Raw genomic sequence first — 24,705 nt, 5'->3', positions numbered from 1 at the left:
ATTTTGGTCTGCACCTCTGGTTGGACCCTGACCTATCCTCTGGCTGTAAAAGATCCATATGTAACCACAAGCTTTAATGGAATGAGACAGTGCAATAGGCATAGCTGTAACAGCTTAAGAGCATTTAATCACTATATCTTGAGGAATGTTATTGATTATGGAATGTACTCAGAGCTAGACCAGAGTGTTAATTTTGGGATAAAATTCCTTTTGAGTAGTAAAGGAGTTCCTGCTGCCAGAACTTGTATAGTTGCTTCTGCTCCCAAGATTGAAATTTGTGCACTTGAGGTCAGATGCAAAGAAGCACTATATGATTTAACCCAGGAGTGGCCAACCTATGGTATGCCTGCCACAAGTGGCACTGACAGGCTTTGTGGGTGAGGCAAGACAGAGTGGGGAAAGGACAGGCAGGGCAGGGAGTAGCTAAAAGAGTAGCAGATTGGGTAGAGAGCATAGAGCAGGAAGTCAAAAAGCAGCAGATCAGAGCAGTCAGTTGAGCAGGGGAAGGACTCAGTGATACTTGGAGAGTGTGGGGCTGATTTTTATGGCACACCTGCCAAAAAAATTGGTCCCTGCTGCTTTAGCCACAAATACTCTTCTAGGCAAAGCTGAACCAGAGTTTGGTATCCTTTGGAGTTATGAATGTAGCCCTGGTAATGCAATTGTGTGATGGAAGCTATACTGTATGGATATTCCAGGTGCAAGGTGTTTCAAGCAGCATCTTAGTTCAGCTTTCCTTGTTTAATATAAAATAATGTAATACACAATAAAATCATGTTCTCCATTTGCTTGTCTGCTTTAAACTTAAAAAAAAAAAAAAATTACTCTGGCAAGGCTGAAGACTGTTTCGGCGACCAAACTCTTGTTTTGTTTTGCTTTTTCCTCTTGTCTTGATTCTCCTCCCCTGCCTGCCGTGCCTCCTCCCCAGCCCTTTTTGGAAGTGTAAATATAGCTACAAAACTGTAGGGACTGAATTGACACCTTCACATGGATTTTGCCACTTACACATCCTGCTGCCTCATGTCTCTCTAGCAGGAGTGATGTTAAGTTTGTCATTTACTTAGAAATGCCAGCCAAAAATGAGTTGTCTATGCCAAGTACTACATACAGTTGGATGCACTTGTCCCCGCTTCACAGATGAGACTAGCTTAGAGATGGAGCAACTTGCCCAAGGTGGTTCAAATGGGAAATGCCATCTTTTCCTGATTCGCAGGCTAAGGTGATGACTGAAAGATCATTAAATGTTTCTATGAGTCTTTTCCCTTGGCAGTTCCTATGTGGCAATGCAATCTTACTTGTAGAACAGTAGCATCTAAGATTTGAGTTCCACTTAGTTCAGAGAGCCATTTTGCTTTTACAAATATCTTCTACCAGTTGGCAGGGCAGATAGTTCAAAAAAGTTTGAGGAAAACTAATCTGCATTCAAGTATTCTCAAATAAAAAGGTGCTGGCAAGTTGTGCTTGTTGGTGTGTCTGATGTCATTGTGCAGTAAGCCGTGGCAAAAGGATGGATCAAATGTCCAGATGCAGTGTCAAGATTGCAATTTGTGCCCTTTGTAAACTGGATGCCCTTAAAATCTGATCCTGCTGTTGAACTGTACCCATCTAACTACTACATAATGGTTTTTACATGAAACACTTAAAACCTGGCTTAAGCTCTAGAGAATACTTATTAGGAGCAATCTGTCCCTGAGGTGAAGAAGGTAGGTTTACCCAACCTAGTAGATCATTTCCCCCCTAATTTCTTTGGATTTAGACTTTTGGCATTAACATGCCCTCAAGTGGCAAGAGCAGGGAACTACTTACAAAAGTGCTTTTTTTTTCTTTTTCTTTAAATTAGTCATTTCTAGGGGGTCTACTTAATTCATGGTTTTCACAGAAATCGTAAAAAATAGGAAAACAGCGTTGTCTGCAGTTGCAAGGAAATATTTCATTGGCCGTGATTTCTCATGAAATCAACTTAAAAAAAATCCATTTTGTATAATATGCTGTTTTAGAATGTCCCAATGCTTATTGAAATACAAAGACTGATAACATGATTAGACTATGCCACTGGCAGACTAAGTGGAGACACCAATCAGTGAAGTGAAAACATTTTGTTTTGAGGTTAGCATTAATTAGTATTTGTAAACTTTGTTTATAGAATGCTACATAATGATATGTTACAACTCCTATTATGTATATTAATACACTTTAAATTTAGATTTATAATAATATGATAAATTATATGATTTATTTTCTGCGGAATTTGCTATTAAACTATAACATATATGCCCCTCTGCCAGTTGGTGGCAAGGGGTGGGGCTGACAGGAAATGCTTGCAAAAATTGCTTTGTCTTACTATAAATTAAGTAGACCCCTAGTCATTGCTTCTGGATCCTGCTTATTGATAGAGAATCTGTAGAAGCCCTAAGTGAGATCCGGATCCCGGCAGGCCATGTGCAATACACGCAGTTCAATAAACTCTACCCCCAAGAGGTTGCAGTCTTTTATTTAACCAAGTAAAAAGTGGGGTTTGGGAGGGATGGGCAAGAAATAGCTACTGTTGCCCTGGACAGTGCATCTTATTCATATGTTTTCCTCTACCCAGGCAAAGGAAGCTGCTCTACCCTGTATTGAAACAGACTATGAGGAGAAGGAGACTGTATATCTTGGTCAGTCTGATTCTCAGTAGAGAAGTGTAGGCTTTTCGGATCCTCAACTGTGGTCCCCTTTTCTTCCCTAAATAATTTTTGCTTGTGGAAGCCAGGAACTAAAAAGGGCATGTAAAACATTTTCCTTCTGGAAGAGAGGGACTTGGGTTTACAGAGTGCAGACAGCCCTGGAAAATCTTTGCCTCCAAATGCAGCTCACTCCAGTTCAGCTGTTTTTTTTATATTAGAAGTTGGAGTTGTAGCCCTGTGCTCTTTTATGGAGGTGGTGGTCTTGGTCCTTGCACTAATTGTCCGTCCTTTCCCCTGTGTAGGAGTTATGAGGATATGCTGGTGGATGATGTGGCCCCTGACCAGTACTACTGGGCCCCCCTGGCACAGCACGAACGGGGTAGTCTGGCAAGCCTGGACAGTCTGCGGAAGGGAGGCCCACCACCTGCCAATTGGCGCCAGCCAGAGCTGCCTGAGGTGATAGCTATGCTGAGTTTCCGGCTGGATGCAGTAAAGTCCAATGCAGCAGCCTACCTGCAGCACCTCTGCTACCGTAACGACAAGGTGAAGACAGAGGTGCGTAAGCTGAAGGGGATACCTGTGCTGGTGGGGCTGCTGGACCACCCCAAGAAAGAGGTGCACTATGGGGCTTGTGGGGCCCTGAAGAACATATCCTTTGGCAAAGATCAGGACAACAAGATAGCCATCAAGAACTGTGATGGTGTCCCTGCCCTGGTGAGGCTGTTGCGCAAGGCCCGTGACATGGACCTCACAGAGGTCATCACAGGTAATGGAGAACATGGGTGATGGGTTGACTGGGCAAAGGAAGTGGTGGAAGGGGAGGGGTTATTTTTGGAGTGCTATGGTCCTAAGTATGTGCGCCATGTTGCAGGAACATTGTGGAATCTCTCCTCCCATGACTCAATAAAGATGGCTATTGTAGACCATGCGCTGCATGCTCTAACTGATGAAGTCATCATCCCACGCTCTGGCTGGGAGAGGGAGCCCAATGAAGACTCTAAACCCCGCCACATGCAGTGGGAGTCGGTGCTCACCAACACTGCTGGCTGCCTTAGGTATGAGGGAAGTGGCTTCTGAGCTGATGTGCATTGTGGGGAGAGGAGGGTTGCTGTGGTTTTATGGCAGCTCTTTTAGGAACGGGGTTCCTAGAATTAGGATACAGATATTTCAGGGGAGGTTTAGTGTCTGGATGACCGGAGGTTGAACTTTGTGGTTGTATTGAGGCTGGGCCTCTGGAGCAGAGCAGGTGGTAAGAGGGCACCTAACTCGATTTCCATGTACAGTTGTTCCTTCACTCCCTTCCCCTCCCCCTGACTGGTCATTGCTGTGAGAAGTGGGAATGTGGGTTGACTTGCCCTCCAGCTTTCTCAAACTCAATAAGGTGCTGCCACCACAGTCTTCTCACACCCCATCCAAATCTTCCTTCCCAGAAATGTGAGTTCTGAGCGGAGTGAGGCTCGTCGGAAACTGCGCGAGTGTGATGGGTTGGTGGATGCCTTGATATACATTGTCCAGTCAGAGGTTGGCCAGAAAGACTCTGACAGCAAGGTAATGGTGTGGAGAGAGGAGCAACGGTGTGCTAATTAGTCTGGACTGGGGCACCTCTGCTCTTGTTTGGGGCCTCCCAGTGTGCCAGTAGGATCAGAAATAGAATTGGCCCATCTGCATGTTTTCTTTCATAGTTGTGACTACTCCCACTGTGCCAGCATAGATTATTTTCAAAGCTGGAGGGGAAAGGGAATGCAAAGCCATATGTTGCACTGAGGGGGGCGGGGCATGCCAATAAATTGAGTACCAAGAGGGTTTGAAGTCTGGGTTGGCTTTTTTTTGTGTGCTTGGAAGCAAAGTGTTCTATGAACTAATGGAATCCAAATGCGAGTCCATGATTTGGAAGCTACAGTGTCCTTTGTGTTTGACTGCCAGCCACTAGACTTTGAGCCAAGCAGTGGAGGTGCAGTTCTAGGGTTTTGAAAGATGTCTCTGGGTCTGTGACCTGAAGCCTGGGGAAGAGGCTGCCCTGAACTGAGCTATTTCAGCCTCTTCCTGGCTCGGTTGGTACTCTGAAGTCACAATCCTAATCACTGCTCTGAAGAGGTTAGGGTGGGTGTAGGGCAAGCTTTTCTCACTGAAAGCACCTCCCTCCATTCATAGCTGGTGGAGAACTGTGTCTGTCTGCTCCGGAACTTATCATACCAAGTACATCATGAGATCCCACACGCTGAGCGTTATCAGGAGACTCCCCTCAACCCAACCAATAATGCTGGGCCCCATGCTGCCAGCTGCTTTGGTACCAAGAAAGGCAAAGGTATGTCAAGGATCTTGATGCTTGCCTTAGTTGGGGAGGGTGGGAGAAGGAGTGAAGCTTCCAGCTGTCTTGCTCTGATGTTAACTAATCTGCTAGAGGGCTAAAATCACTGCTTTTTTTTGAGAAACCTCTGGTAGCAGCAGCAGCTGTGCATTGTGTGCATCTCTAGCCTCTTGCTTACAGGGCCTAATGCCCTGCATGGTGGGTTTAGATTGCTTTGCGTGGTGATGAGTACATCTCCACTAACTCCAGGCCTTTTCCATGTCCTTTTTTTTTTCCCCCTTCCCCCACCCGCTTTTCTGCCAAACCATCTGTGATCCTGTCGGCATCTCTTCTCTTCTGCCTCTTCTCTCTCCTGTCCCTCTCTCCGCTTCACCAATAGACGAGTGGTTCTCCAGAGGTGAGTCTGCCTTGGATTTTTTTTCTCCCCTCCCCACTTTTTCCCTTGGTTCGTTGGGTACTCTTAGCTCTTTCCTCTTCCCTATCTTGCTAGATATGCATGCTCCCATATTAGCTGAAGAAGAGGTCCATGCTCATTCCCCATAGCACTTCCCACAGGGAGAAGCTGGTAGCTCAGTGTTATGTTTTTATCTTTTTTGGGGGTGTGTTCTCTGAAGCAAATGTAATGTCTGAGTCATTGGGTTGGATTGAAGAGGGAGAGTTAAGAGGAGGGGTGGCGGGAAGGGAGGATGGGATGTATATTAAAGTCTTGTTTGTTTTTTTTTTGAAGGCAAAAAACCTCCAGAAGATCCTGGTGCTGATATAGTGGACTTTCCCAAAAGAACAACGCCTGCAAAAGGTACAATTCTGTAGTGCACTTGTTCTATGCGCCACTCCTCTTCAATTTTTGGAGAGCTTAACATAGACCAGATAATGCAAGGCTTCCTCGATGGAGGCATTGATACAATAAGATTAAAATATTGCTGATGATGAGGATATCCATTTGGTTTAAGGGTAAGGATGCTGTTGTGGTGTGGGCAGAAGCCCAAAACTTTTTAACTCTGTTACCATAGTAGTCTTTTAATTTTGGGCACCTCACTTTGCCTTTTTGCCTTGCTCTATGCCCTTACCAGATTTTAGTTCCCCGCCTTAAAGAGATTTTGAGGGTAACTTTAAACTAAGGGTAGTGAAGCACTTGGAAATGTAACTGAAAGCACACCCCCTGACATGGGGTGAGGATAAGTTATAGCCTTTACGTCAGATGTTTAGTAGCTGTTTACAACTACAAAATAACTTCTGTTCTGAAAAACCACCATCTTGGCAAACATCCTGTGCTCTTATGAAACTAGAAAAACCATGTGCACTTTGCCCTTCATTAAAACAAACAATGAGCATTTGAACATGGTTCTTCATGACCAAGAGCTGGTTGGAAAGGTAAAACATTTTAGTATTTGAAAACTAACTCATTTAATTGGAATAAGGACTATTTTTAATTCATAGCAGTTTGGACTCATTTTAAAAACTTAGTTGTTTTTTTTTTTCCCTGTGCCTCGCCCAACTTTCCAGCAAGAGGAAAGGGAAACAAATGGAGAAATAGGAGTGGATAGATTGTTTGTTTTTAAAAATAAAACTCTCTGCCTTTTTAATCTTTTCAAATATCTACAACCTTAGGCATACTCCACATGAAGGAACACAAGAGTTCAGCTTCTGTACAGTGTGTTGAGAGACTGCTCATTGCAAAGCATTTTTGCAGCATTGGTCTTGCATAGCGCTCTGTGGAGGGCCTCCTGGATGTAACTGCAATGCCAGTATTTCCAGTCTATAGTGGAAACGGCCAAAACCTGGTTTAATTCTGGCTGATCCGGTTTGAAGCCCTGCTCTGAGCTAGTACAGTTGTGGATGCACATGGAATGCTGATGACTAGTTTTCTGGGAGTTTGTAGGCAGGGAGAAGGCTTTTAAAACATTACAGCTGCTTGAACTGGTTTGTTTCTCTTGTGATAAGGCTTTAGTCATCTGTCTTCTGATACCACAAGGATTGGCTGTTAGGATAATTGCCACACCCAACTTTTTGGCCTTGTGTGAGGCCTGGCTTAAAAGGGCATTGACATCAAATAGATAATAAAATATCATCCTCATAAGTAATCACATATTCTAACCATCTGCTTTGCAAAGCAAGGAACAAAAGTGCTTCAGTGTTTGGTTTTTGTTTTGTTTTTTTACCCCATTAGAACTGCCCAAGATACTCTCTGTTAAGCATAGGTGTGCCACAGCACTATGCTGCTTTAAGCATCCAGTGCTAAGTGGCAGCTTCCAAAACCTGTTTTTAGCTCCTCAAACTTCTAGTTGTTAGGGTGGGGAGAGCCAGTGTGTACGCTTTGGGTCTAACCTACTTGACCTTTTAAACAGGCTGTATGTTTTCTTCTTAATGCTTCAGGTTGTGTTTAAGTTCTTGCTTGTTCGAACTTCCTGTGTCTTGCACCTAGGTTATGAGCTCCTATTCCAGCCAGAAGTAGTCCGGATATACATCTCATTGCTGAAGGAGAGCAAGACCCCTGCCATTCTGGAGGCTTCGGCAGGTGCTATTCAAAATCTATGTGCTGGTCGCTGGACGGTGAGTCCCCTCCCTTCTAGGAGGTAACAGATTCCTCCTTCTGTCTGCTTTAAAAATGCAGTGGGAACTATGCCAGATCAGGTCATGGTGACCCACCTGATACTGACAAAAGCAATGGAAGTTCAGACACTGTTATCTTTGATTTGTCATTAGTATATCGTATGGGGGAAACCAAATGAAAGTTATTTAGCAGCACAGTTGAAAAACAGTCCATGTTTCTTCACGGGTCTTTATTCTGAGTGCCGAGCTCTTGATTATCCCCTCTGTTCATGCTGTAGCTAATGCTTTCCAGGATTGATGGCTGTCAGTGCTGCCTGTAATAGCTGACTTAAGGCTGTTCCAGTAAAACATTAAGAACTCGTATGAATGTGCGTGGAGCCTGCTCCAACACGCTGGAAATCCAGCGTGTCGGAGCAGACTCGATTTTAATCCCCCTCAATTAACTGAGTCTGCTGGAGCACAGAAAATGACGTGCTCTGGCAGCCTTGTGCATCAATGTTGCCCTGTATCTCCCTGCTAAAAAATGGTGGCAAGGCCGTTTGAAATAAAACATGTTCTATAAGCTTTATAGTTTAAAATGCCCTGCCACCATTTTCTCAGTGTGCGGATGCACAGTGGTGCTGATGCATGTGATGTGCAGGGTCTCTTAATTGGCACAGCTCACTAATTAAAATGCCCAGTTCTGTGTCACACAACATGTATAAAAATGTCCTAGAAGTTTTGGAGAGACTGGTCTTGGCACAACCCTCCTTGAGTTCAGTATTTCCAAGCATCTGTACCCTAGACATCTTTCCATTATGCAGGCAGCTAGACTGTTGTTGGTAAGGTAGTGATGATGGTATCAGAGATGCTTGATGTCAAGTCTTTGAACTGGGCTCTTAACCAGTTCTTCCAGAGGAGAGGCATGTGGATGATCAGAAGGCCTGTTCTCTTGCCCTCTGAAGAGAGGCTGTGAGCCATGGGACTCTTCAGCCTGGAGAAACATGGGTTCAGGGGTGTGCATCAGGATCTGGGGGAACACCTGTTCACCAGAGCACCCCCAAGGGATGACAAAGTTCAGCGATCACAAACTTCTCCAAGACCATTTTAGGCTGGACATAAAGAAAAACTTCTTTACTGTCTGAGCTCCCAAGGCCTGGAATACCCCCCCCTCCAGAGGTGGCACAAGCATCTACTCTGGACACTTTTTTTTTTAAGAAACGTCTAGATGCGTATCTTGCTGGGATCCTTTGATCCTAGCTGACTTCCTGCCCTTCAGGCAAGGGGCTGGACCTGATTGTCGCATGAGGTCCCTTCTAGCCCTAATGTCTGACAGTGGTTCCCAACCTTTTATATACTGTGGACCAGCAAACATTTTAAGTTTACATACTTAAATTTAAATTTTACATGGTGGGGGGTTGCAAGGATCGGATTGGGTTGGGGCACTGCAGCTGTGGGTGCTGGAGGACCCTGCAGGGGAGGGGGCTGTGCAGGCGGTGGCCGGGGGGGACCCAGCTAGGGGTGCCTGGGGAGAAGGGCCTCCACTGCCTTCCCTAGGAGCAAGCAGTGGAGCTGCCTCCCTGCCCTGGGCATTTCACTGCCTGCATCCCCCTGCTCCCAGCCATGGGTGGGGCTGGAGAGTCCTGCCCGGCCCAGTGCGGGCTCTGGTACCTACTGCACAGGCAGTGCCTTGTTGCAGCGGCCATGGCGGTGGAAGTGGGACGGGGCACACAGCTGGCAGCCTCCCTGCTGGGGCTGCCTTGCTGCCTAGTTTTAATCCCACACATGACTGCCAGTGGCCTGGCAGCCAGCGCTTTGCGAACTGGTACTGGGCTGCAGTCAGGTGGTTGAGAACCTCTGGTCTATGAACCTTTCTTGAGACAAGAGTATCACGATGGAGCTCTTGCAGGGAAGAACAATTTAAGAGGTCACTACCCTGGGCCACAAGAGGGCACTTGGTGCTTAATTTGAGTGATATCAGTAGGAATACTGGGTGACAGAGTCCAATTAAAATAGCTGTTTGTCCCCTGAAGTTGCATCTTTTTGTGCTCTGCAAATTAAGTAACAGCTTCCTACATGGCTTGCCTATCTTCTGGAGCTTTGTACTTTCTCCATTGTTAAAGGTACCTTTAGGTATTGGTTGAGTCACTAGTGCAGGGGCGGGCAATTATTTCGGGCGGAGGGCCGCTTACTGGGTTTTGGCAAGCCATCAAGGGCTGCATGACAGGCAGCCAGGGGCAGATAAATATTAATTTTCTAAATTTTTTTTTTTTTTAGGGGCCCCTTGGGCCTGATAGAATGGCTTGGCAGGCTGCATCCGGCCCGCAGGCCGCATTTTGCCCATCCCTGCACTAGTGGCTTGATGCGACTGTGTCTGCATAACAGATTTGTATTTTTGGAATACAGGTCCTCTTGGATAGTTCCTGTTTCAAGCTGTGATCCAATGCAGTGCCTGGCATAGTAGACCTTGAATTAGCCAATGTCTCAGATACTTCTGTACAAATGTTGTCTGAGTTAGTTTGGCAGTGCCTTTTCTCGCAATGTATACTATCCATGATAGTGACCAGGACCAGTTGCTTTGGAGGGACAGGCAAGAAGCATAGCTGTTCTTCAGTGACTGGTTCCGCAGAGTTTTTCTTGTTCCAGATAATGATATGGAACATGATGGATTTAGTCTGCATGCTGGTTGATCCAAGTCACTGTGGAATAGTTTTTGGAACAGTTCTGGTTCCAAGTAGTTTGATTTATTTAAATGGATACAAGTGAAACATTTCGTCAAAGACTACTGGGTATCAGTCTCTACAAACATCTAATATTTTGCTGAAAGAGCCCTAAGTTGGCTATTACGGACAACATTGACAGCCATCAATGCTGGAAAGCATCAGCTACAATATGAACAGAGGAGATGAGAGCTCAACACTCAGAATAAAGACCTGGTCTTTTACGTGACATGTTGTAATCTGTGGACATGACTACTTGCTTGTTGAAGTAAATGAGTTGGGCAGTGTTTGAATATATTGAAATGTATAATGGTCAGTTTATCACATTCTGCTTTACCTCTTCTGAATCAGAATGATGTTAATGGGTTTCTGGCCCTTGAGCCCTTAATGGAGCTTGCACTGAAATTTTTAACCACTTTTTTGGCAACAGGAGTAAAGTGGTATTTGGGCTGGCAGTGCTCCTGAACACTTCTCTAGCATTTGGTGTCCTTTTGATACCTGACTTGCTGGATGTGGTGATTCCAGTGATCCCACTGGATAGGATGCTTCTCCTTCCATGGGATTGTAGTGGCTTGTGGAAAAGTTAAATGGATGACGCATGCAATTTGGTTGCAGCATCATTATATGGTATAGTGTGATTGGGAAGGAAGGGCTTCTGCTTGCTCCTCTCTTTTGGTAACGCTGCTTTTTGCCATGTCCCTGCAGTACGGTCGGTACATCCGCTCAGCATTACGCCAGGAGAAAGGGCTTTCTGCTATTGCTGACCTGCTGAACCATGACAATGAACGTGTAGTGAAAGCAGCATCTGGGGCACTGCGCAACCTGGCAGTGGATCCTCGGAATAAAGAGCTGATAGGTAAGGGTCATGAAGAAGCTGACTGCTTTGTAGGTGCTGGAGCATCTTCCAGAATGGGCCTGTGGGGGGGTTGGGGTTAAGGCAGAGTAGTATTAAAGTCCAGATCATTGCCAAGCATTTGACCACCATGAATGGCTGGCAGACGCTCCTAGACTCTCTCCTTTTTCCTCCTACCATTTATTTGACAGCTCTGTTCTGCACACCTTCTGACCTAAATGTTTTCCTACCTGTCCCCCAACCCAGGTAAACATGCTATCCCCAACTTGGTGAAGAACTTGCCAGGTGGGCAGCAGACACCAGCCAAGAACCTCTCTGAGGACACTGTGGTATCAGTCCTGAACACAATCAATGAGGTCATTTTGGAGAACTTGGAGGCCGCAAAGAAACTGCGGGAGACGCAAGGCATTGAGAAGCTGGTGCTGATCAACAAATCGGGGTAGGTGCACTATAAGACAGAGGGGTGGGATGGTTGGAACGGAGCAAGTACACTGGCTACCTTTCTCTCTCCTCCCTCCCCCTCCCTCCCTTTTTATAGATCTGTGGAGAATGTTGTGAAGGGATTCAATATTAAGTACTTTGTATCCTGTCTTATTATCTTCATTTTGCCCTCTTTAGGAACCGTTCAGAGAGAGAAGTCCGGGCTGCAGCCCTAGTCCTGCAGACAATCTGGGGGTATAAGGAGCTGCGGAAGCCACTAGAGAAGGAAGGATGGAAAAAGTCTGACTTCCAGGTACCTTAACTGGTTGATGAATTGCCTCTAGAGTGGAGGGGATGAGTGAGCAGTGATGTGATAGCCAGGTGCCCAGTACAGAAGCACTCCTCTGGGTCTTGTAGCTTTTTTTGTGGACTTTTGTACTCTGGCTAACTGCTGGTTTCTTGTTCACCAGCCTTATAGGTCTGATCTTTCTCTGCCTTTTTGGTGCCCTCTACTGTTCCCAAATCCCACTGCAGTTATGGTAGGGAGAGAGGTGTCCTGTATATCGCACACTGGACTGGGATTTGAGGACTTGGTTTCAGTTCTCAACTCTCCCTTTGCTTTTGGGCAAGTTGTGTTCAGCCTGTTACAGACTAAAGATTTTTTTTTTAAGATTGTTCTAAATCTTCCTTTGTTTCAGTTCCTTACTTGACTGCACAAATGCATTCAAATGCCAAGGGAACTTGGTGTCTTTTAAAAATAGTTTCCTATCAAGATGAAAGAGTCTAGTTGGGAAGAAGTGTATTCATCAAGCTGGTTCCTGGCATTTGCTAAATATTGAGCACCCCAGCTGAGTAAGACACAGGACTGGAGAGTGGGCATTGCCACACATTCTTCTAAATGGCTTGAGCCCCCACTGAACAGATGGAGCATTATTCTGATAATGCAGATGTCTGGGCATATGGGGGTGGTGGGTTTTGGGCCCTGTGTGATCAAGGTTGTGACTATTTGCTTGGTGTGATGCATATGACACAGCTCTCGCATTCTAGGTAAACCTGAGCAATGCCTCTCGAAACCAGGGAGGCAGCTCGTTTGATGACAGCACCTTGCCACTCATCGACAGGAACCAAAAAGGAGGTATGCGCTTTTTTTCACAGAAGCCAGTTGTTTGGGAGGGGAAGAACATCCGCTCGCACCCCTTTCTTTCCCATGTTTATTGATGCCTGCTGACTTCCATTTTATTCAGATTTTTCCCGGTTGTGCTTGTGCAGATGCCCATGTGTTGAGAGGTGTTGGTAAACTGTGGATATGGGTGCGCAAATGCTTGTTTCCAGCTGGTGTATTCCAGTTGTTGTGTGTAAATGAGCTGAGTACAAGTCAAATGTAGCAAAATCTCCAACTTTAGCACTTGTTCATCCAGGGCTAAACTTGCCCCTCAGCATCTTGTGCTAGGGTGGTGAAAGTAGAACCTTTTTTTGTCCAAGTAAATATAATAGTTTTGCGCTTGCTTACCTTAGTTCTTATTGGGGAATAGGGAAACTGCTAGATGCATAGCTGGCTGCCTCCGCTGGGCATCTCTGGGATCCTGAGTGTGATCTGGCTGGTTATACCTGTGTTCATCTTTGTCTAGATAAGAAATCCTCTCGGGAGGAGATCCAGATGAGCAACATGGGACCAGGTAAAAACCTTTAGCCAGCTTCCTATGTAAGCTGAAATACTTGGGTATCTTTGGGAGGGGAGGATCCTGCATCTGCTTGCATTGGTCTGTGCAGTGTGGGTACCATAACACTGGGAAAGCAAGGAGCTTATAAGAGGTCAGGAAAGTTGCTTTTGTATAGTGGTGTTTGGCACTTTATTTGTCTTCATTGAGCTTTGTGTAGGCTTTAAAGTGCCCCTTCTACGGAGTGCCTGACTTCTCTTCTTGTTGTAGACAACAATTACTCCACACTAAATGAAAGAGACCACAACAGGACATTGGACCGATCTGGAGATCTTGGCAATGCGGAACCGGTGAAGGCAGCACCGCTCTCAGTAAGGCATTGCTTGCTTCTTAAACACCCTTCTGCTTCTTCTGCCTTACAGCCTCGTGGGTAGTATGGGAACCCCTAGGGTAGAGATGGTCTGGATCATGGTAGTTGGGGTGGATGACCCGAGGGGGACGTCTATTGGATTGTACCATGGAAGTAGCCAAGGAGAGGGCTCTGGCTGCTCATCATATGACAGTTTACTAGTCTGCTTCTGTTCTGCCTCCATCTGTCAAGCTCCATCTCCACCTCTTTCCCCCAAACCATCTTCCTTATCTTGCTTCCTTCCCTGCCTACTTTCCATCTCCATACTAACAACGCATGTGTCTGCACCAGGATGAAAGGCAGGAAAACCTGTATGAGGAGGAGGATGACACTGTGGCTTATCCCCTGATGACACATCCCTGAGTCCCCTGCTCCTGTGTAAGTTAAGAAGCTGGAGGACTGATTCTGGCATTTTGGGCTAATCCGGTGTTGCTTAGGAAATCAAATCCTGCTGAGGTTGCAGCTTCATCCAAGACCTTTGATTGTTCACTTCCTCATGACAGTAATTACCCCCCTTGACATTGCTGGGTACATGCTGAATTACTGATTGACTCTGCGGTGCTAACCTGTTTTCCCTTTTCTCCACAGCAGAAGATCTAGAGTTTTCTCCTGCCTTTGCTCAGTTTGGGTTTATAATATATCTCTTTCTTCGTGGTGGAATGGACCGACTTACCTTTTATTTTTTTGCTGGACATTTTGTGCCAACTATCCAGCCAAACGATTAGCCCTTTGTGCCTCTCCCTGCTGGGGCATAACTTGGTCAGGGCCCCCACACCCTCTCCTGTAGACAGCTGCACCTCCAATCCTTGGGCGCTTTTTTTTTTCTTCTGAGAGCAAATCTTCCTGCAGACCAAATACTCCTGATGGATCTCACTGGAGATACTAACACAGACTCTGAAAGAACCCTTTCCTTGACATCACCTCTCCTGCTGGGCCTGCAGCACAACACAGAACTGGCTGTACAGGCACTACATTTTCCTTTAAGAGACACTTTTGGTTCTGCTTGCATAATGGGGACAGAGGCTGCCTTCTTTTAGCCTCCAAAATGTGCAAACCCTTGGCAACAGAGGATGCAAGGAATACTGGAACATTCCAGGTGGTGGGGGTACCTGTGATTGATTGCAATACTTGTTTCCCATGACTTACTGCATCTGGATGTCAGATCACACTGAGGGTGGAGGTGGGGGGTCTGTTTTTGTGATGAGCCACTCAGACAGAAAACATCTCCTCTCATCTAAAAGAGAAAGAGGCAGGTTGGGAGCAGTTTGTCCACTCCTTGTATGCTCTGGTGTTCTTGGGTGTGCGGCCATCGTGGATGGGCGATGTGTTTGTGTTTTGTTTTTGTTCTGTGGGAGGTATTTGTGCAGGAGCCAACCAGGGGAAGGTAGCAAGGATGGGGGCAGATCCTGATCCCTAAAGAGGTCTGAATCTTAGAAAGGGGGTGTGGGGTTTCCTTTTGAGGAGCATGTGGTTTTTTGGCTGTTTAAAGTGCAGGAGATACCTGGGCTTATGGTGCAGGCAGGTAGAGGAGGAGAAAGAGGGTGATGGATTGGGTGGAGTGGTGATAGAAAGGGAAAGGCTAACTGTAACTAACCCCATCCCCCACAAACCAGATGAATGCAAGTGTCTCTCTCTCTCTCTTGACACGTGCCTTTCTTTGCCACTGTGAAATAGTTTCTTCCAACTCATAGGCTCCATGGCCAACTAGACAAGGAGTGTTTGGACTGGGTTGTGGGGAATCTTTCTGGCACAGATGAGTTGCTGTTCTTCTCTCCACTTGAGCTTCTGGCCTTAACATCTTTTTGTACTGACACTGGGTGAATGGAAGGGCTGGGATTCCCAGGAATGACTAGGCCGGAGGCAGTAAATAGTCACTTATCTGTACGTCCTAAATGATGGGATATGGAGAGGGGAAAGCCACAGTCAGACCCAGCAGGTAATGGGGCAGCCTGCTGCAACTGGAAGGGGTGCATATGCACGGGCTGGTGCCTCCCTTCCTTTCAGCAGAAGAGTGGAGGTGTGATGTCTACTTTGCTCCACATGGTGAGGAGATCCCAGCCCCTCCATGCACCGTGCAACTGGAATCCTCCCTTGAGGGCCAGAAACTGGAACTGGGTTGCTGTAGACTTGTGTGCTTGGATGGGATTCTTGCTCCCTGCTTCTCCCTGCGACACATGCACTGTACAAGGGGAAATATGTGGGCTGGGAGATCTCTGTGCCTCTAACCCTCCTCTGCTGCATCCAGCCTCTTCCTGTTTGGGATGGGACTGAAGTACAAATCCAGGCTTTTTTTTCCCTGGGGGGTCTAACCTTTTTTTTCTTGCATATTATGTAAAACACTAATTCTTTTTGTAATTCCAGATGAACCAAAAACTCCTCCTTCCCCCACAGACTGCTTCAGCACCTGCAGTGGGGAACCTGTAACTGACCACTTTTTTTGTTTTGCTTTCCTCCACAACCCCAGTGCCTGGGGGAGGATGGGAGGAGTCTGCTGTTCTTTGTCTGATTTCTGTGCCCACTCTTGTAACGCTTTTAAAACAAAATGATTTTTTATATAAATAAAAATTTTTAAAGTGTGTATTTGAGAAAACAGAGAATGACTCCTGGAGCAAATCTTGGACTTGCATCAGATGCAGGCCCTCTTGGGCTTTGGCCTTTTTGGCTGGACCATATAAAGGAGGGAGAAGGATGACTTTTATTTATTGTATATGTATGATTCCTATTGGTGTAGTATCTGAGCAAAATTCATAGTTTTTTTTTTTTTTTTAACACTGTCCCACCTTCCAGGGGTGTTGTGAGAAGTGATGTTTGTTCTTCATACTTTCTGGTATCTGAAGTCCAGATCCACAAGCACTTGGTACTGCCATGCCTTACTTGTGTGTGCTCAGCTTTGGGAGTTGAATTTGCAGCCAGCCAAGAGCTTACATTTTATTGATGGTATAAATGATCAGTAGTGTGACTAGGCAGAGTTGGATGCCAAGGACTGGGGTTCACAAGAGCCAGCAGGGTGAAGGATGCATTTAACCCAACCAATAGGAAATAGTTGAGCTTTCCCCCTCAAAGCAAATAAAGGACTGGTGCTTCAGAGGGGATCAGCTTCCTCTCTCTCCTCTGGTGAGGCATTGCTAGCCCTTCCCAGTGATGTAATTAGCCATTTGGTCCTGAGTTAGGATGGAATAATCCCACCGGTACAAAGTGCAGGACTTTGCATTTTGTTGTTGTTGAACCTCGAGGCTTCCTTTGCTGTGATCCTCCAATTTGTCTAAGTCACTCTGAATCCTAACCCTACCCTCCAATGTATCTGCTACTCCCCCAAGCTTGGTGTCATCCGTGAACTTGCTGAGGGTGCACTCCAATATCTTCACCAGTAATCTGGAAGATGGGATGAACTAAACTGGCCCCAGGACCAACCCCTGGGGCATTCCACTTGATATTGGCTGCCAGCTAGATCTCAAGCAACTAATCACTACCCATTCAGCCTGATGATTCAGGTCAACTTCTGTTCCCCTTACAATCCATTCATCCAACTCCTACTTACTTCACTTGCTTGCAAGAATCCTGTAGGAGAGCATAACAAAAGCCTTACTAAAGTTGAAGTGTATCATGTCCACTGCTTTCTCTGCATCCACAGAGCCATTCATCTCATAGAAGGCAATCAGGTTGGTGAGGCATGACTTGCCTTTGGTGAATCTATGCTGACTGTTTCTGATGACTTTCTTCTCCAAGTGCTTAGCAATGGATTCTTTGAGGACCTGCTCCATGATTTTTCTGGGGATGGAGGTGAGGCTTAGTGGTCTGTAGTTCCCTGGATCTTCCTCCTTCTGTTTCTTAAAGATGTACACTATATTTACCCCTTTCCAATCATCTAGAACCTTCCTGATTTGCTACAAGTTTTCAGAGATAATGGCCAGTCAGTGGGTCTGCAATCTCATCAGTCCCCTCAGCACCCTTGGATGAACTGCATCTAGCCCCATGAACTTGTACATGTCCCGCTTTTCTAAATAGTCCCTGTCCTGTTCTTTCACCACTGGCTGCTCACCTCCTCCCCAAACTGCTGCCTAGTGCAGTAGTCTGGGAGTTGACCTTGCCTGTGAAGACTGAGGTGAAAAAGGCATTGAGTACTTCAGCCTTCTCTGCATCATTTGTCACTAAGTTGCCTCCCTCCATTTAGTAAATAACCCATGCTTTCCCTGATCTTGTTGCTAACATACTTGTAGAAACCCTTCTTGTTACCCTTCATGTCTTTTTGCTGGCTGCAACTCCAATTGCAGTTTGGCCTTCCTGATTTCATCTCTGTGCCCGAGACTGGACTGTAGTCCAGTCTCAATGGATGGAAATAAATATTGTTGCTGAGGGATTCAGCATTTCAGATCCCTCATGGATCTCGCCACCTTGCTGGTCGGGGGTGTACCATGTTGCCAGTGATGCCTAGCTTCACCTCTTCCTTGCTCCATGCATAGGAAGGAAGCTGCAGTGGCACTAGTGACAAGGCAGGCTATCATCTCTAGCCCTGGTAGAGCAGAAGTCTTTCTTGAGGCACAAAATGAAAAGATTTGACCCCCTATTAATTGATACTGTAGTATAATTGTGGGTCAGGTGAGAGTTCCCATCAGTGTGTGAGGTAGCTTGGATCTGATGTGTTCAATGGTGCCATGTAGTGTTGCCTGCTTCTCTGTCCTATGCCACCCTCCTGGACCTAGAAGCCCTGTTACAGTCTGTCTCTGGGGAAAAATGGCCACAATTGTGGCTACCTATGCCCTGCCCTTGTGATGCGGGTGCACTGGTTGTAAACTAGCATTGTTTGATGCTTTTTTTGTCAGGTTTTCAACAGTGCTAGGTGATTTTTAATTTTTTTAGGAGTTGGAATCACTTTGCTCAAGTGCTTTGGAAAATCCCACTAAGATCCTTAGTGGTTTAGGTTCCCCACCCCCTGCCCAGCCCAAGCCTTCCCCCAAAACTCTGTTCACTTGTTGGTTACTCCTTGGGAATCGTATCTCAGGTTGAGCAGGCAACTAAGATGCTGGTAGGTACCACCCAAACGTGATGGGTCTGACCCTGAGCCAAAGAAGCATGATTCTTTAATCATTTGGGTTTTACTCTCTTCAGGAGCAATTGGCACACCCCAGTCACAATCTCCCGCCTTCAGTGCAACCTGCACTCAATGCTTCTGAGGAAGACAAAACAAAAAAACCTGATACTAGCAACAGGAAGGGGAAAAATTCTTTCTTGGCAACCAAGGAAGCCCAGAAGCATGGGAAATGCCAAACATCCTACGCTCAGCTCTGCAATGTGGAGACAGCAAGCATAACTCCACACAGAGGCTATGGCTGGTGTGTGTTCTCTCTCTCTCTCTCTCCCTCTCTCTCTGTCTCTCTCTCTCTCGGCTTTAGCCATCTCTGAATCTTGTTAGGAATTATTGGCATTTCCAGAAGTAAGGCTGCACTGAGATTTCCATGGCATACCTTAGTTGGACCCACTGACATCCCTACCACTTATTATAAAAAGGTTTGCAAACCTTTTTATAAGTTTGGTTAACAGTCTTGGGGTTTTCTGGTTTTTTGTGGTAACATCACAGGTGCTAGTTGCAGGGTGTCAGCAACTGGCCTTTTTGAAATGTCATTGGTTTATGGGCTTCCTTTCTCTCCATATTTTCAGGAGACAACGATCTAAGCTTACCCTGTGGTGCATAGTAGGCTGATTACACCCATAGGCAGCATGCTGTGAAAAATCAAGTAAGTCTTCAACAAAAGAGGGAATAAAGTACCACTGATCAGGGATCCTGGTTTTCTCTGATTTAAAAAAAAAAAAAAAAAAATCCCAAATTTTCAGATTTAAAAAAAGTAACCCAAGATCCACACTTTTTCCATGATCGGCATGAAACTCCACTAACATCTATATTTATAGTGGTGTTTCATTTTGATCACGGAAAAATGTGGATTTTAGGTTACTCTTTTAATCTTTAGATTGGGGATTTTTTTTTATCAGAAAAAAACAGGGTCCCTGGTGATCAGACTTGCCAATAGATCTGTGAGAGCAGCCACTATATAAAAATAGCAGCCAGATCCTCAGCTGATGTAACTGCAGTAAACCCAGTCTCTCGCACACAAAAATAACTCAAAATAATAATAAAAGAGGCCTTGATAATGCTTAAATTTAATGTTTGTTGGTTGGTTGGTTTTAAAGTCTTATCTTTTTTAAGTTACTTTGTCTTTGTTTTTTTGCTTCCTGACTTCCATGTGGTGCTTAGGTCTTGATTTCAAGCTCTTTCTATGCAATTGTATAGGCTAGAAAACTATATAATAGCTGAGGGATTTTTTTGCACAGGAATTGTCTACACTGCAACATCATATAGATATACCTGCAGTAGCTTTAAACAAAGCAGCTTGGATGCTGGGAAGTTTGGTCACAGCAGCATGAAAATAAAAGGTGAAAGACACAGCAGTAAGGTGGGGATTTACTATGGACAGCCAAGTCAGGAGGAAATGTGGATGAGGTACTCTTCAAAGGAGATGGTAAAATTTATTCAAAGTTATGAGGTGATACTGATGGGACTTCAGTTCTAGCAGATACCTGGAAAATAATACAACAAGCAAAAACAAGTTGATCAAATTCTTAACTTGAGGAAGGACAACTTTCTATTCCAAGATGGCTGAGGAGACAACTAGAGGATTGTCCATCTTATCCTGACCAGCAGGTTGGAGATAGGAAGGTGATGGGAACTTGAAAGGAAGTGATCATAATATGATAGTCATAATTCTGAGATGGGGAAATCCATGAAGGCAGCAAAGCTAAAATATTAGGTTTAAAAGTATATTTCCTACAGCTTGAAGAGACAGTAGGCATGGTGCTGTAGGGGAACAGACTGAAGGATAAAGGGGCCCAGGAGCACTGGAACCTTCTAAAGGGCATAATATTGTATGCCCAACAAGAAGCTATCCTAACAATGGAAACAGGAATGGCAAGAGACCAATGTGGCTTCACAAATTGCTTCTGGGCTACTGCAAAAGCAAAAGAAAAGCCTATAGGCAATAGAAAGATGTTTCCTTGGTGACCTGGCCATACCAGGAAATGGCAAGATCTTGCTGTGACAAAATCAGGGAGGCAAAGGTAACAAATGAGCTGCACCTGGTGAGGGAAGTTAACTACAACAAACAGCACAATAAATATGTTGGCCAGAAAAGGAAGGCCAGAGTGGGTTCACTGTTAAGTAGGCTGCAGTGTATAAAGAAGGTGGAGCTTCTCAATAGCTTCTTTTCTTCAGTCTTCACAAAAAAAAAAAAAGTATGCAATCAAACAGCAAAGATTATTTAGATAAGAAAGGAGGCAAGTTGACATTGAAGATGAGTCAAAAGTTCTCTGTCTCCATTTGAAAGAACTTCAAATCAGCAGGGCTTGCTGAACTTTGTCCCTGGGTAATGATGACCTGGCATAGGGGATCCTGAAGCCCTTGTTTCTAGAGGTGCACCAGTACATCAGTCCATCTCATATCTGCACTGATAAAAGGAAAATTGACATAATCAGCCATTGACATTTTTTGGCTGATGTGGCTGATTTAATGTCGTTGGTAAATGGAATGTGCAAGCACACAGCTGGTGCAGCAGTGTGGAGAGCAGCGTTGGGCTGGAAAGTCTGTGGGGGGGGGGAGGGAAGGAGCATGGAGCAGGAGGGCAGATCAGGGTCCCCACAGTGAGAGGGGGAGTGAGGCTGGGTCAGGGGCAGGTGTTGCCAAGCTGGGGCAGGGCGTGGGGTGGAGCTGCAGATGGCTCGTCCGAGGGACGGATCTTGCCTCTGTGCGCACTCCTGAGGGAATGGATGGAGGGGGGGGTGTGCCCCCCAGATCTGCATGCAGGGCAAAGGTGGGTTGCTGCTGTGGGCTGGAGGCAGCACCAGGCTCTCCCTGGTGGGGGGGTTGGGCTGTAGTTCTAGTCCCAGAGCCACTGCTGCCACCACCTGCCCCAAACACAGTCCTGGCCCAACCCCCCTCTTTCTTCCCTCCCCACTACTGTGAACAGCCCAGCCCTCAGCCTGAGCCCACAGTAGCAACCTATCCTCACTCTGGATGCAGATCTGGGGGGGCACATGCCTCCCACATGCTTCCCCCGGGGTGCATGCAGCGGTGGGAGCCACGCCCTGCCTCCATGTGCCTCCCCAGACAAGCCCCTTGTGGCTCTGTCCTATACCCCACCCTGCCTGGGTAGCATGAGTGCCTGCCCCTGCCCCAATCTCCTTCCCTTTCTCCTTCACTGCAGGGGCCTTGATCTGTTTTTCTCCCCACCACCACCATACACACTCCTTCCCTCCAACAGACTTAGCAGCCAGATGCTCTCCAAGCCACCGAGCTACCTATTGGCAATTGGATTGGTATTGGCCGATATGGCTCGTTAATAATCGGCTATCAGTATTGGCCCTAAAAATCTTTATCGGTGCACCCCTACTTGTCTCTCTTGACTTGGTAAAATATTGCCAATTGAGATTAGCCCCCTTCCCCCTCCCCCATTTTTTTTTTTTTTTTTTTAAGTAGTGGGAGGAGCTCCTAGGGAGGACCTGCTTTACCTGTGGCAGGTTAGGGTGCTTCTGCTGTCTTCAGGCAATATGCTTTGCAGTTTGTATGACAGTTGATTTTCATGTAGTTTTAGGAGTAGATTAGCAAGCACTTGGATAGGATGGCTTATATAGGGATGATCCTGTTTCAGGCAGGGAGTTGAACTAGATGACTTCCGGAGGCCCCTTTCAGTTCTACCTTCTTGTAATTCTAAACAGAGAGAAAAAACTGATGTAGAGGAATTTGATCTTGGCTATATAGGCATGCAGCTTTTGTGCAAGGCTCAGGAGCAGTATGGGAAGGACTGGGATTTCAATGACCAGACCATGACAGCAGTAAGGGATGGTGCTCTTACCTTTGTGATTAGTTGGCTTACCAAGAGTAGGGAAGTGAGGAGTCTGGCAAAGTCACCTGTTGCTGCTCTGTGAGAATAAAGCATGTTAAACTGTGAAGACTCAGTGGACAAAGATGTGTGGTAGAGTTTAATTTGAATGGATAAGGATCCTTGAGCAGGGGGCTATAGAATCATAGAGAAATACAGCTGGAAGGGACCTCGAGGTCATTTAGTCCAACTGGGAATCCAACCTTCAACCTTGGTATTTATTTGCACCACACACTCTCCAGAGATCTCTTCCATTCTGATAAATCAGCTAGTCTGACCTCAATATCAGGGAAATTTACTGGAGCATGTCGCGAGGAAATCCATTTTCAAGCATCTGGAGGAAGAAAGGATAATCACAAATAGTAAGCATGGATCTACAAAGGCAAAAATTATGCCAAACACTTTGATTGAAGGAGATCAAATTTTAACTGGGTGGATGAAAGGACTTTTGTGGATAATAGTCCTCTTTGGGCCATAACCTTGTTGTGGTGGAGAGGCTTGTGTGTTCCAATGACCCTTACAGCTATGTTGTCTGGAGTCTTGTATTCTTGTCTCCCCTGGCAAACAGGTCTGAGGCAAGGTATCAGACTGAGCATGGACCAAACTCCTGAAGACCCCAATGGTGGAACAGGCATGCTTGAGGGCCTGCTGATTCTTGGTGGCTGTGAAGGTGGATGAGGGCTGCAACAGGATGGATGTCTCTGATTGTCTTGGATATCCTTGCCACTGGGCTGCTTCCTGTCAATTTTGTGTGGCTGTTGCTTCTGCAACCAGCTTCTCCATGTTAAAAGATGTCATGTGCAGACCTCTGCCAGCGATGGTAACATCTCCCACAAACCAAGTCCTGCATTGAACAAGTGGTGGAGGAGACGGGAATAGTGATCTCTGGGAGTCCCTATTCACAAATATGCACGTAAGTGGCAGTTGTGTGATGATTGATTGTTTTGCACTGGGAGATTATTACAATTCAGCAGCTGCAGCTGTGACCGAGCAATCCTCTTTGGGATCCCCTCTGCTCACCCGGAATGGGGGAGGGGCTAGAAAAGGTGCCCTAAACATAAGCTGTCTCAACGCCCCCTGGCTGGATTGCTGCATCCAATGCGATCACTCTACTTGTGGCTGAAGCCAACAAAATAAAGTATGGAAATTCACCCTGTGGAATGTCTGTACTCATGGACTCCCTGAACAGTGAGCATCCTGAAAGAACTGCCATAGTAGCTAGAGAACTTGCAAGATATGATATTAATATTGCTCTCCTAAGCAAGACCTGCTGAACAGATGATGGCCAGCTAAAAGGAGGAGGTGGATACACTTTTTTTTAGAAAGGAAAGTCACCTGGGGGGAGGTGCATTCACAAGGTTGGCTTTGTCATCAAGAACAAGATTGTAAGTCAACTTTCAGAACTCCCTGTGGGCATTAACAAATGCCTCATGACTCTATCTCAAGCTTGGTAACAACCAGTATGCTATGGTCATCAGTGTGTACGTCCCCACACTGAAAATGAAGTCAACATGGAACAGTTCTACTGCGCTCTTGACACAGTCCTGACTGCCACTGCCAAGGAAGACAAGATCATTCTCATGGGTGACTGCAGTGCAAGAGTTGGGTGACACTGAACACCTGGAGTGGCATCATTGGGAAAGATGGGGTGGGGACAGTAAATTCCAGTGGTATCCTCCTGCTCGACAAATGTTCAGAGCATGACATGCTAATCACCAGGAATCCTGGTTTTCTTTGACTTGATCTGAGAAAATGGGATTTTTTTTTTTTTAAACCCCTCCTCCAAAATCCACATTTTTCTGCGATCAAAATGAAACACTAACTAATGGGGTTTCATTTTGATCATGGAAAAAATGTGCACTTTGGGTTACTTTTTTTTAATTTTGAAAATTGGGGATTTTTTTCAGAGAGAACTAGGATCTCTGCTCATCATGAGTACCATCTTCAGACAGTGACAAATATAAAATCACTTGGAAATGCTTATGCTCCAATCAATCACTGGCACCTTTATTGACTATATTATTGTCAGGGCTTGTGATCGTACTGATGTCCGTATTGCCCAAGTCCTGAGAGGTGCAGATGACTGTTGGACATACCACTGGTTAGTCAGATAAATCGTGGACATGCAACTTGTGCCACAACACCATAAACAACCAAAAGTAATACAGAACAGATTTAACATCAAGGCACTCCAAGACCAAGCTAGATACAAGGCTCTTCA

At 45.8% G+C, this 24,705-nt stretch overlaps 1 protein-coding gene across 12 annotated transcripts in view; it reads left to right on the top strand.

Annotated features, from left to right (window-relative positions):
* Positions 1-16,138, top strand: part of CTNND1 (catenin delta 1) — a 48,999-nt gene extending 32,861 nt beyond the window's left edge. For 8 of the 12 annotated variants that reach the window (XM_059722430.1, XM_014597165.3, XM_006260352.4 and 5 more), the window contains 15 exons: positions 2,966-3,429; positions 3,535-3,718; positions 4,094-4,211; positions 4,815-4,968; positions 5,351-5,368; positions 5,699-5,767; positions 7,394-7,521; positions 10,926-11,076; positions 11,320-11,512; positions 11,692-11,806; positions 12,541-12,628; positions 13,122-13,169; positions 13,422-13,522; positions 13,852-13,938; positions 14,149-16,138. In XM_059722430.1, coding sequence (XP_059578413.1) covers positions 2,966-3,429; positions 3,535-3,718; positions 4,094-4,211; positions 4,815-4,968; positions 5,351-5,368; positions 5,699-5,767; positions 7,394-7,521; positions 10,926-11,076; positions 11,320-11,512; positions 11,692-11,806; positions 12,541-12,628; positions 13,122-13,169; positions 13,422-13,522; positions 13,852-13,923 — 1,903 coding nt within the window. In that variant the 3' untranslated portion in view covers positions 13,924-13,938; positions 14,149-16,138. The remainder of the gene's footprint in view (positions 1-2,965; positions 3,430-3,534; positions 3,719-4,093; positions 4,212-4,814; positions 4,969-5,350; positions 5,369-5,698; positions 5,768-7,393; positions 7,522-10,925; positions 11,077-11,319; positions 11,513-11,691; positions 11,807-12,540; positions 12,629-13,121; positions 13,170-13,421; positions 13,523-13,851; positions 13,939-14,148) is intronic. The other 4 variants (XM_019485815.2, XM_014597163.3, XM_014597164.3 and 1 more) reach the window with 4 other exon arrangements.
* The last annotated feature ends 8,567 nt before the right edge of the window (positions 16,139-24,705 follow it).

The sequence above is a fragment of the Alligator mississippiensis genome, chromosome 2, assembly GCF_030867095.1.
Source record: "Alligator mississippiensis isolate rAllMis1 chromosome 2, rAllMis1, whole genome shotgun sequence".
Taxonomy (NCBI): Eukaryota; Metazoa; Chordata; order Crocodylia; family Alligatoridae; genus Alligator; species Alligator mississippiensis.
Note: the sequence above shows the minus strand (reverse complement) of the source record. Positions and strands in the feature narration are given on the sequence as shown.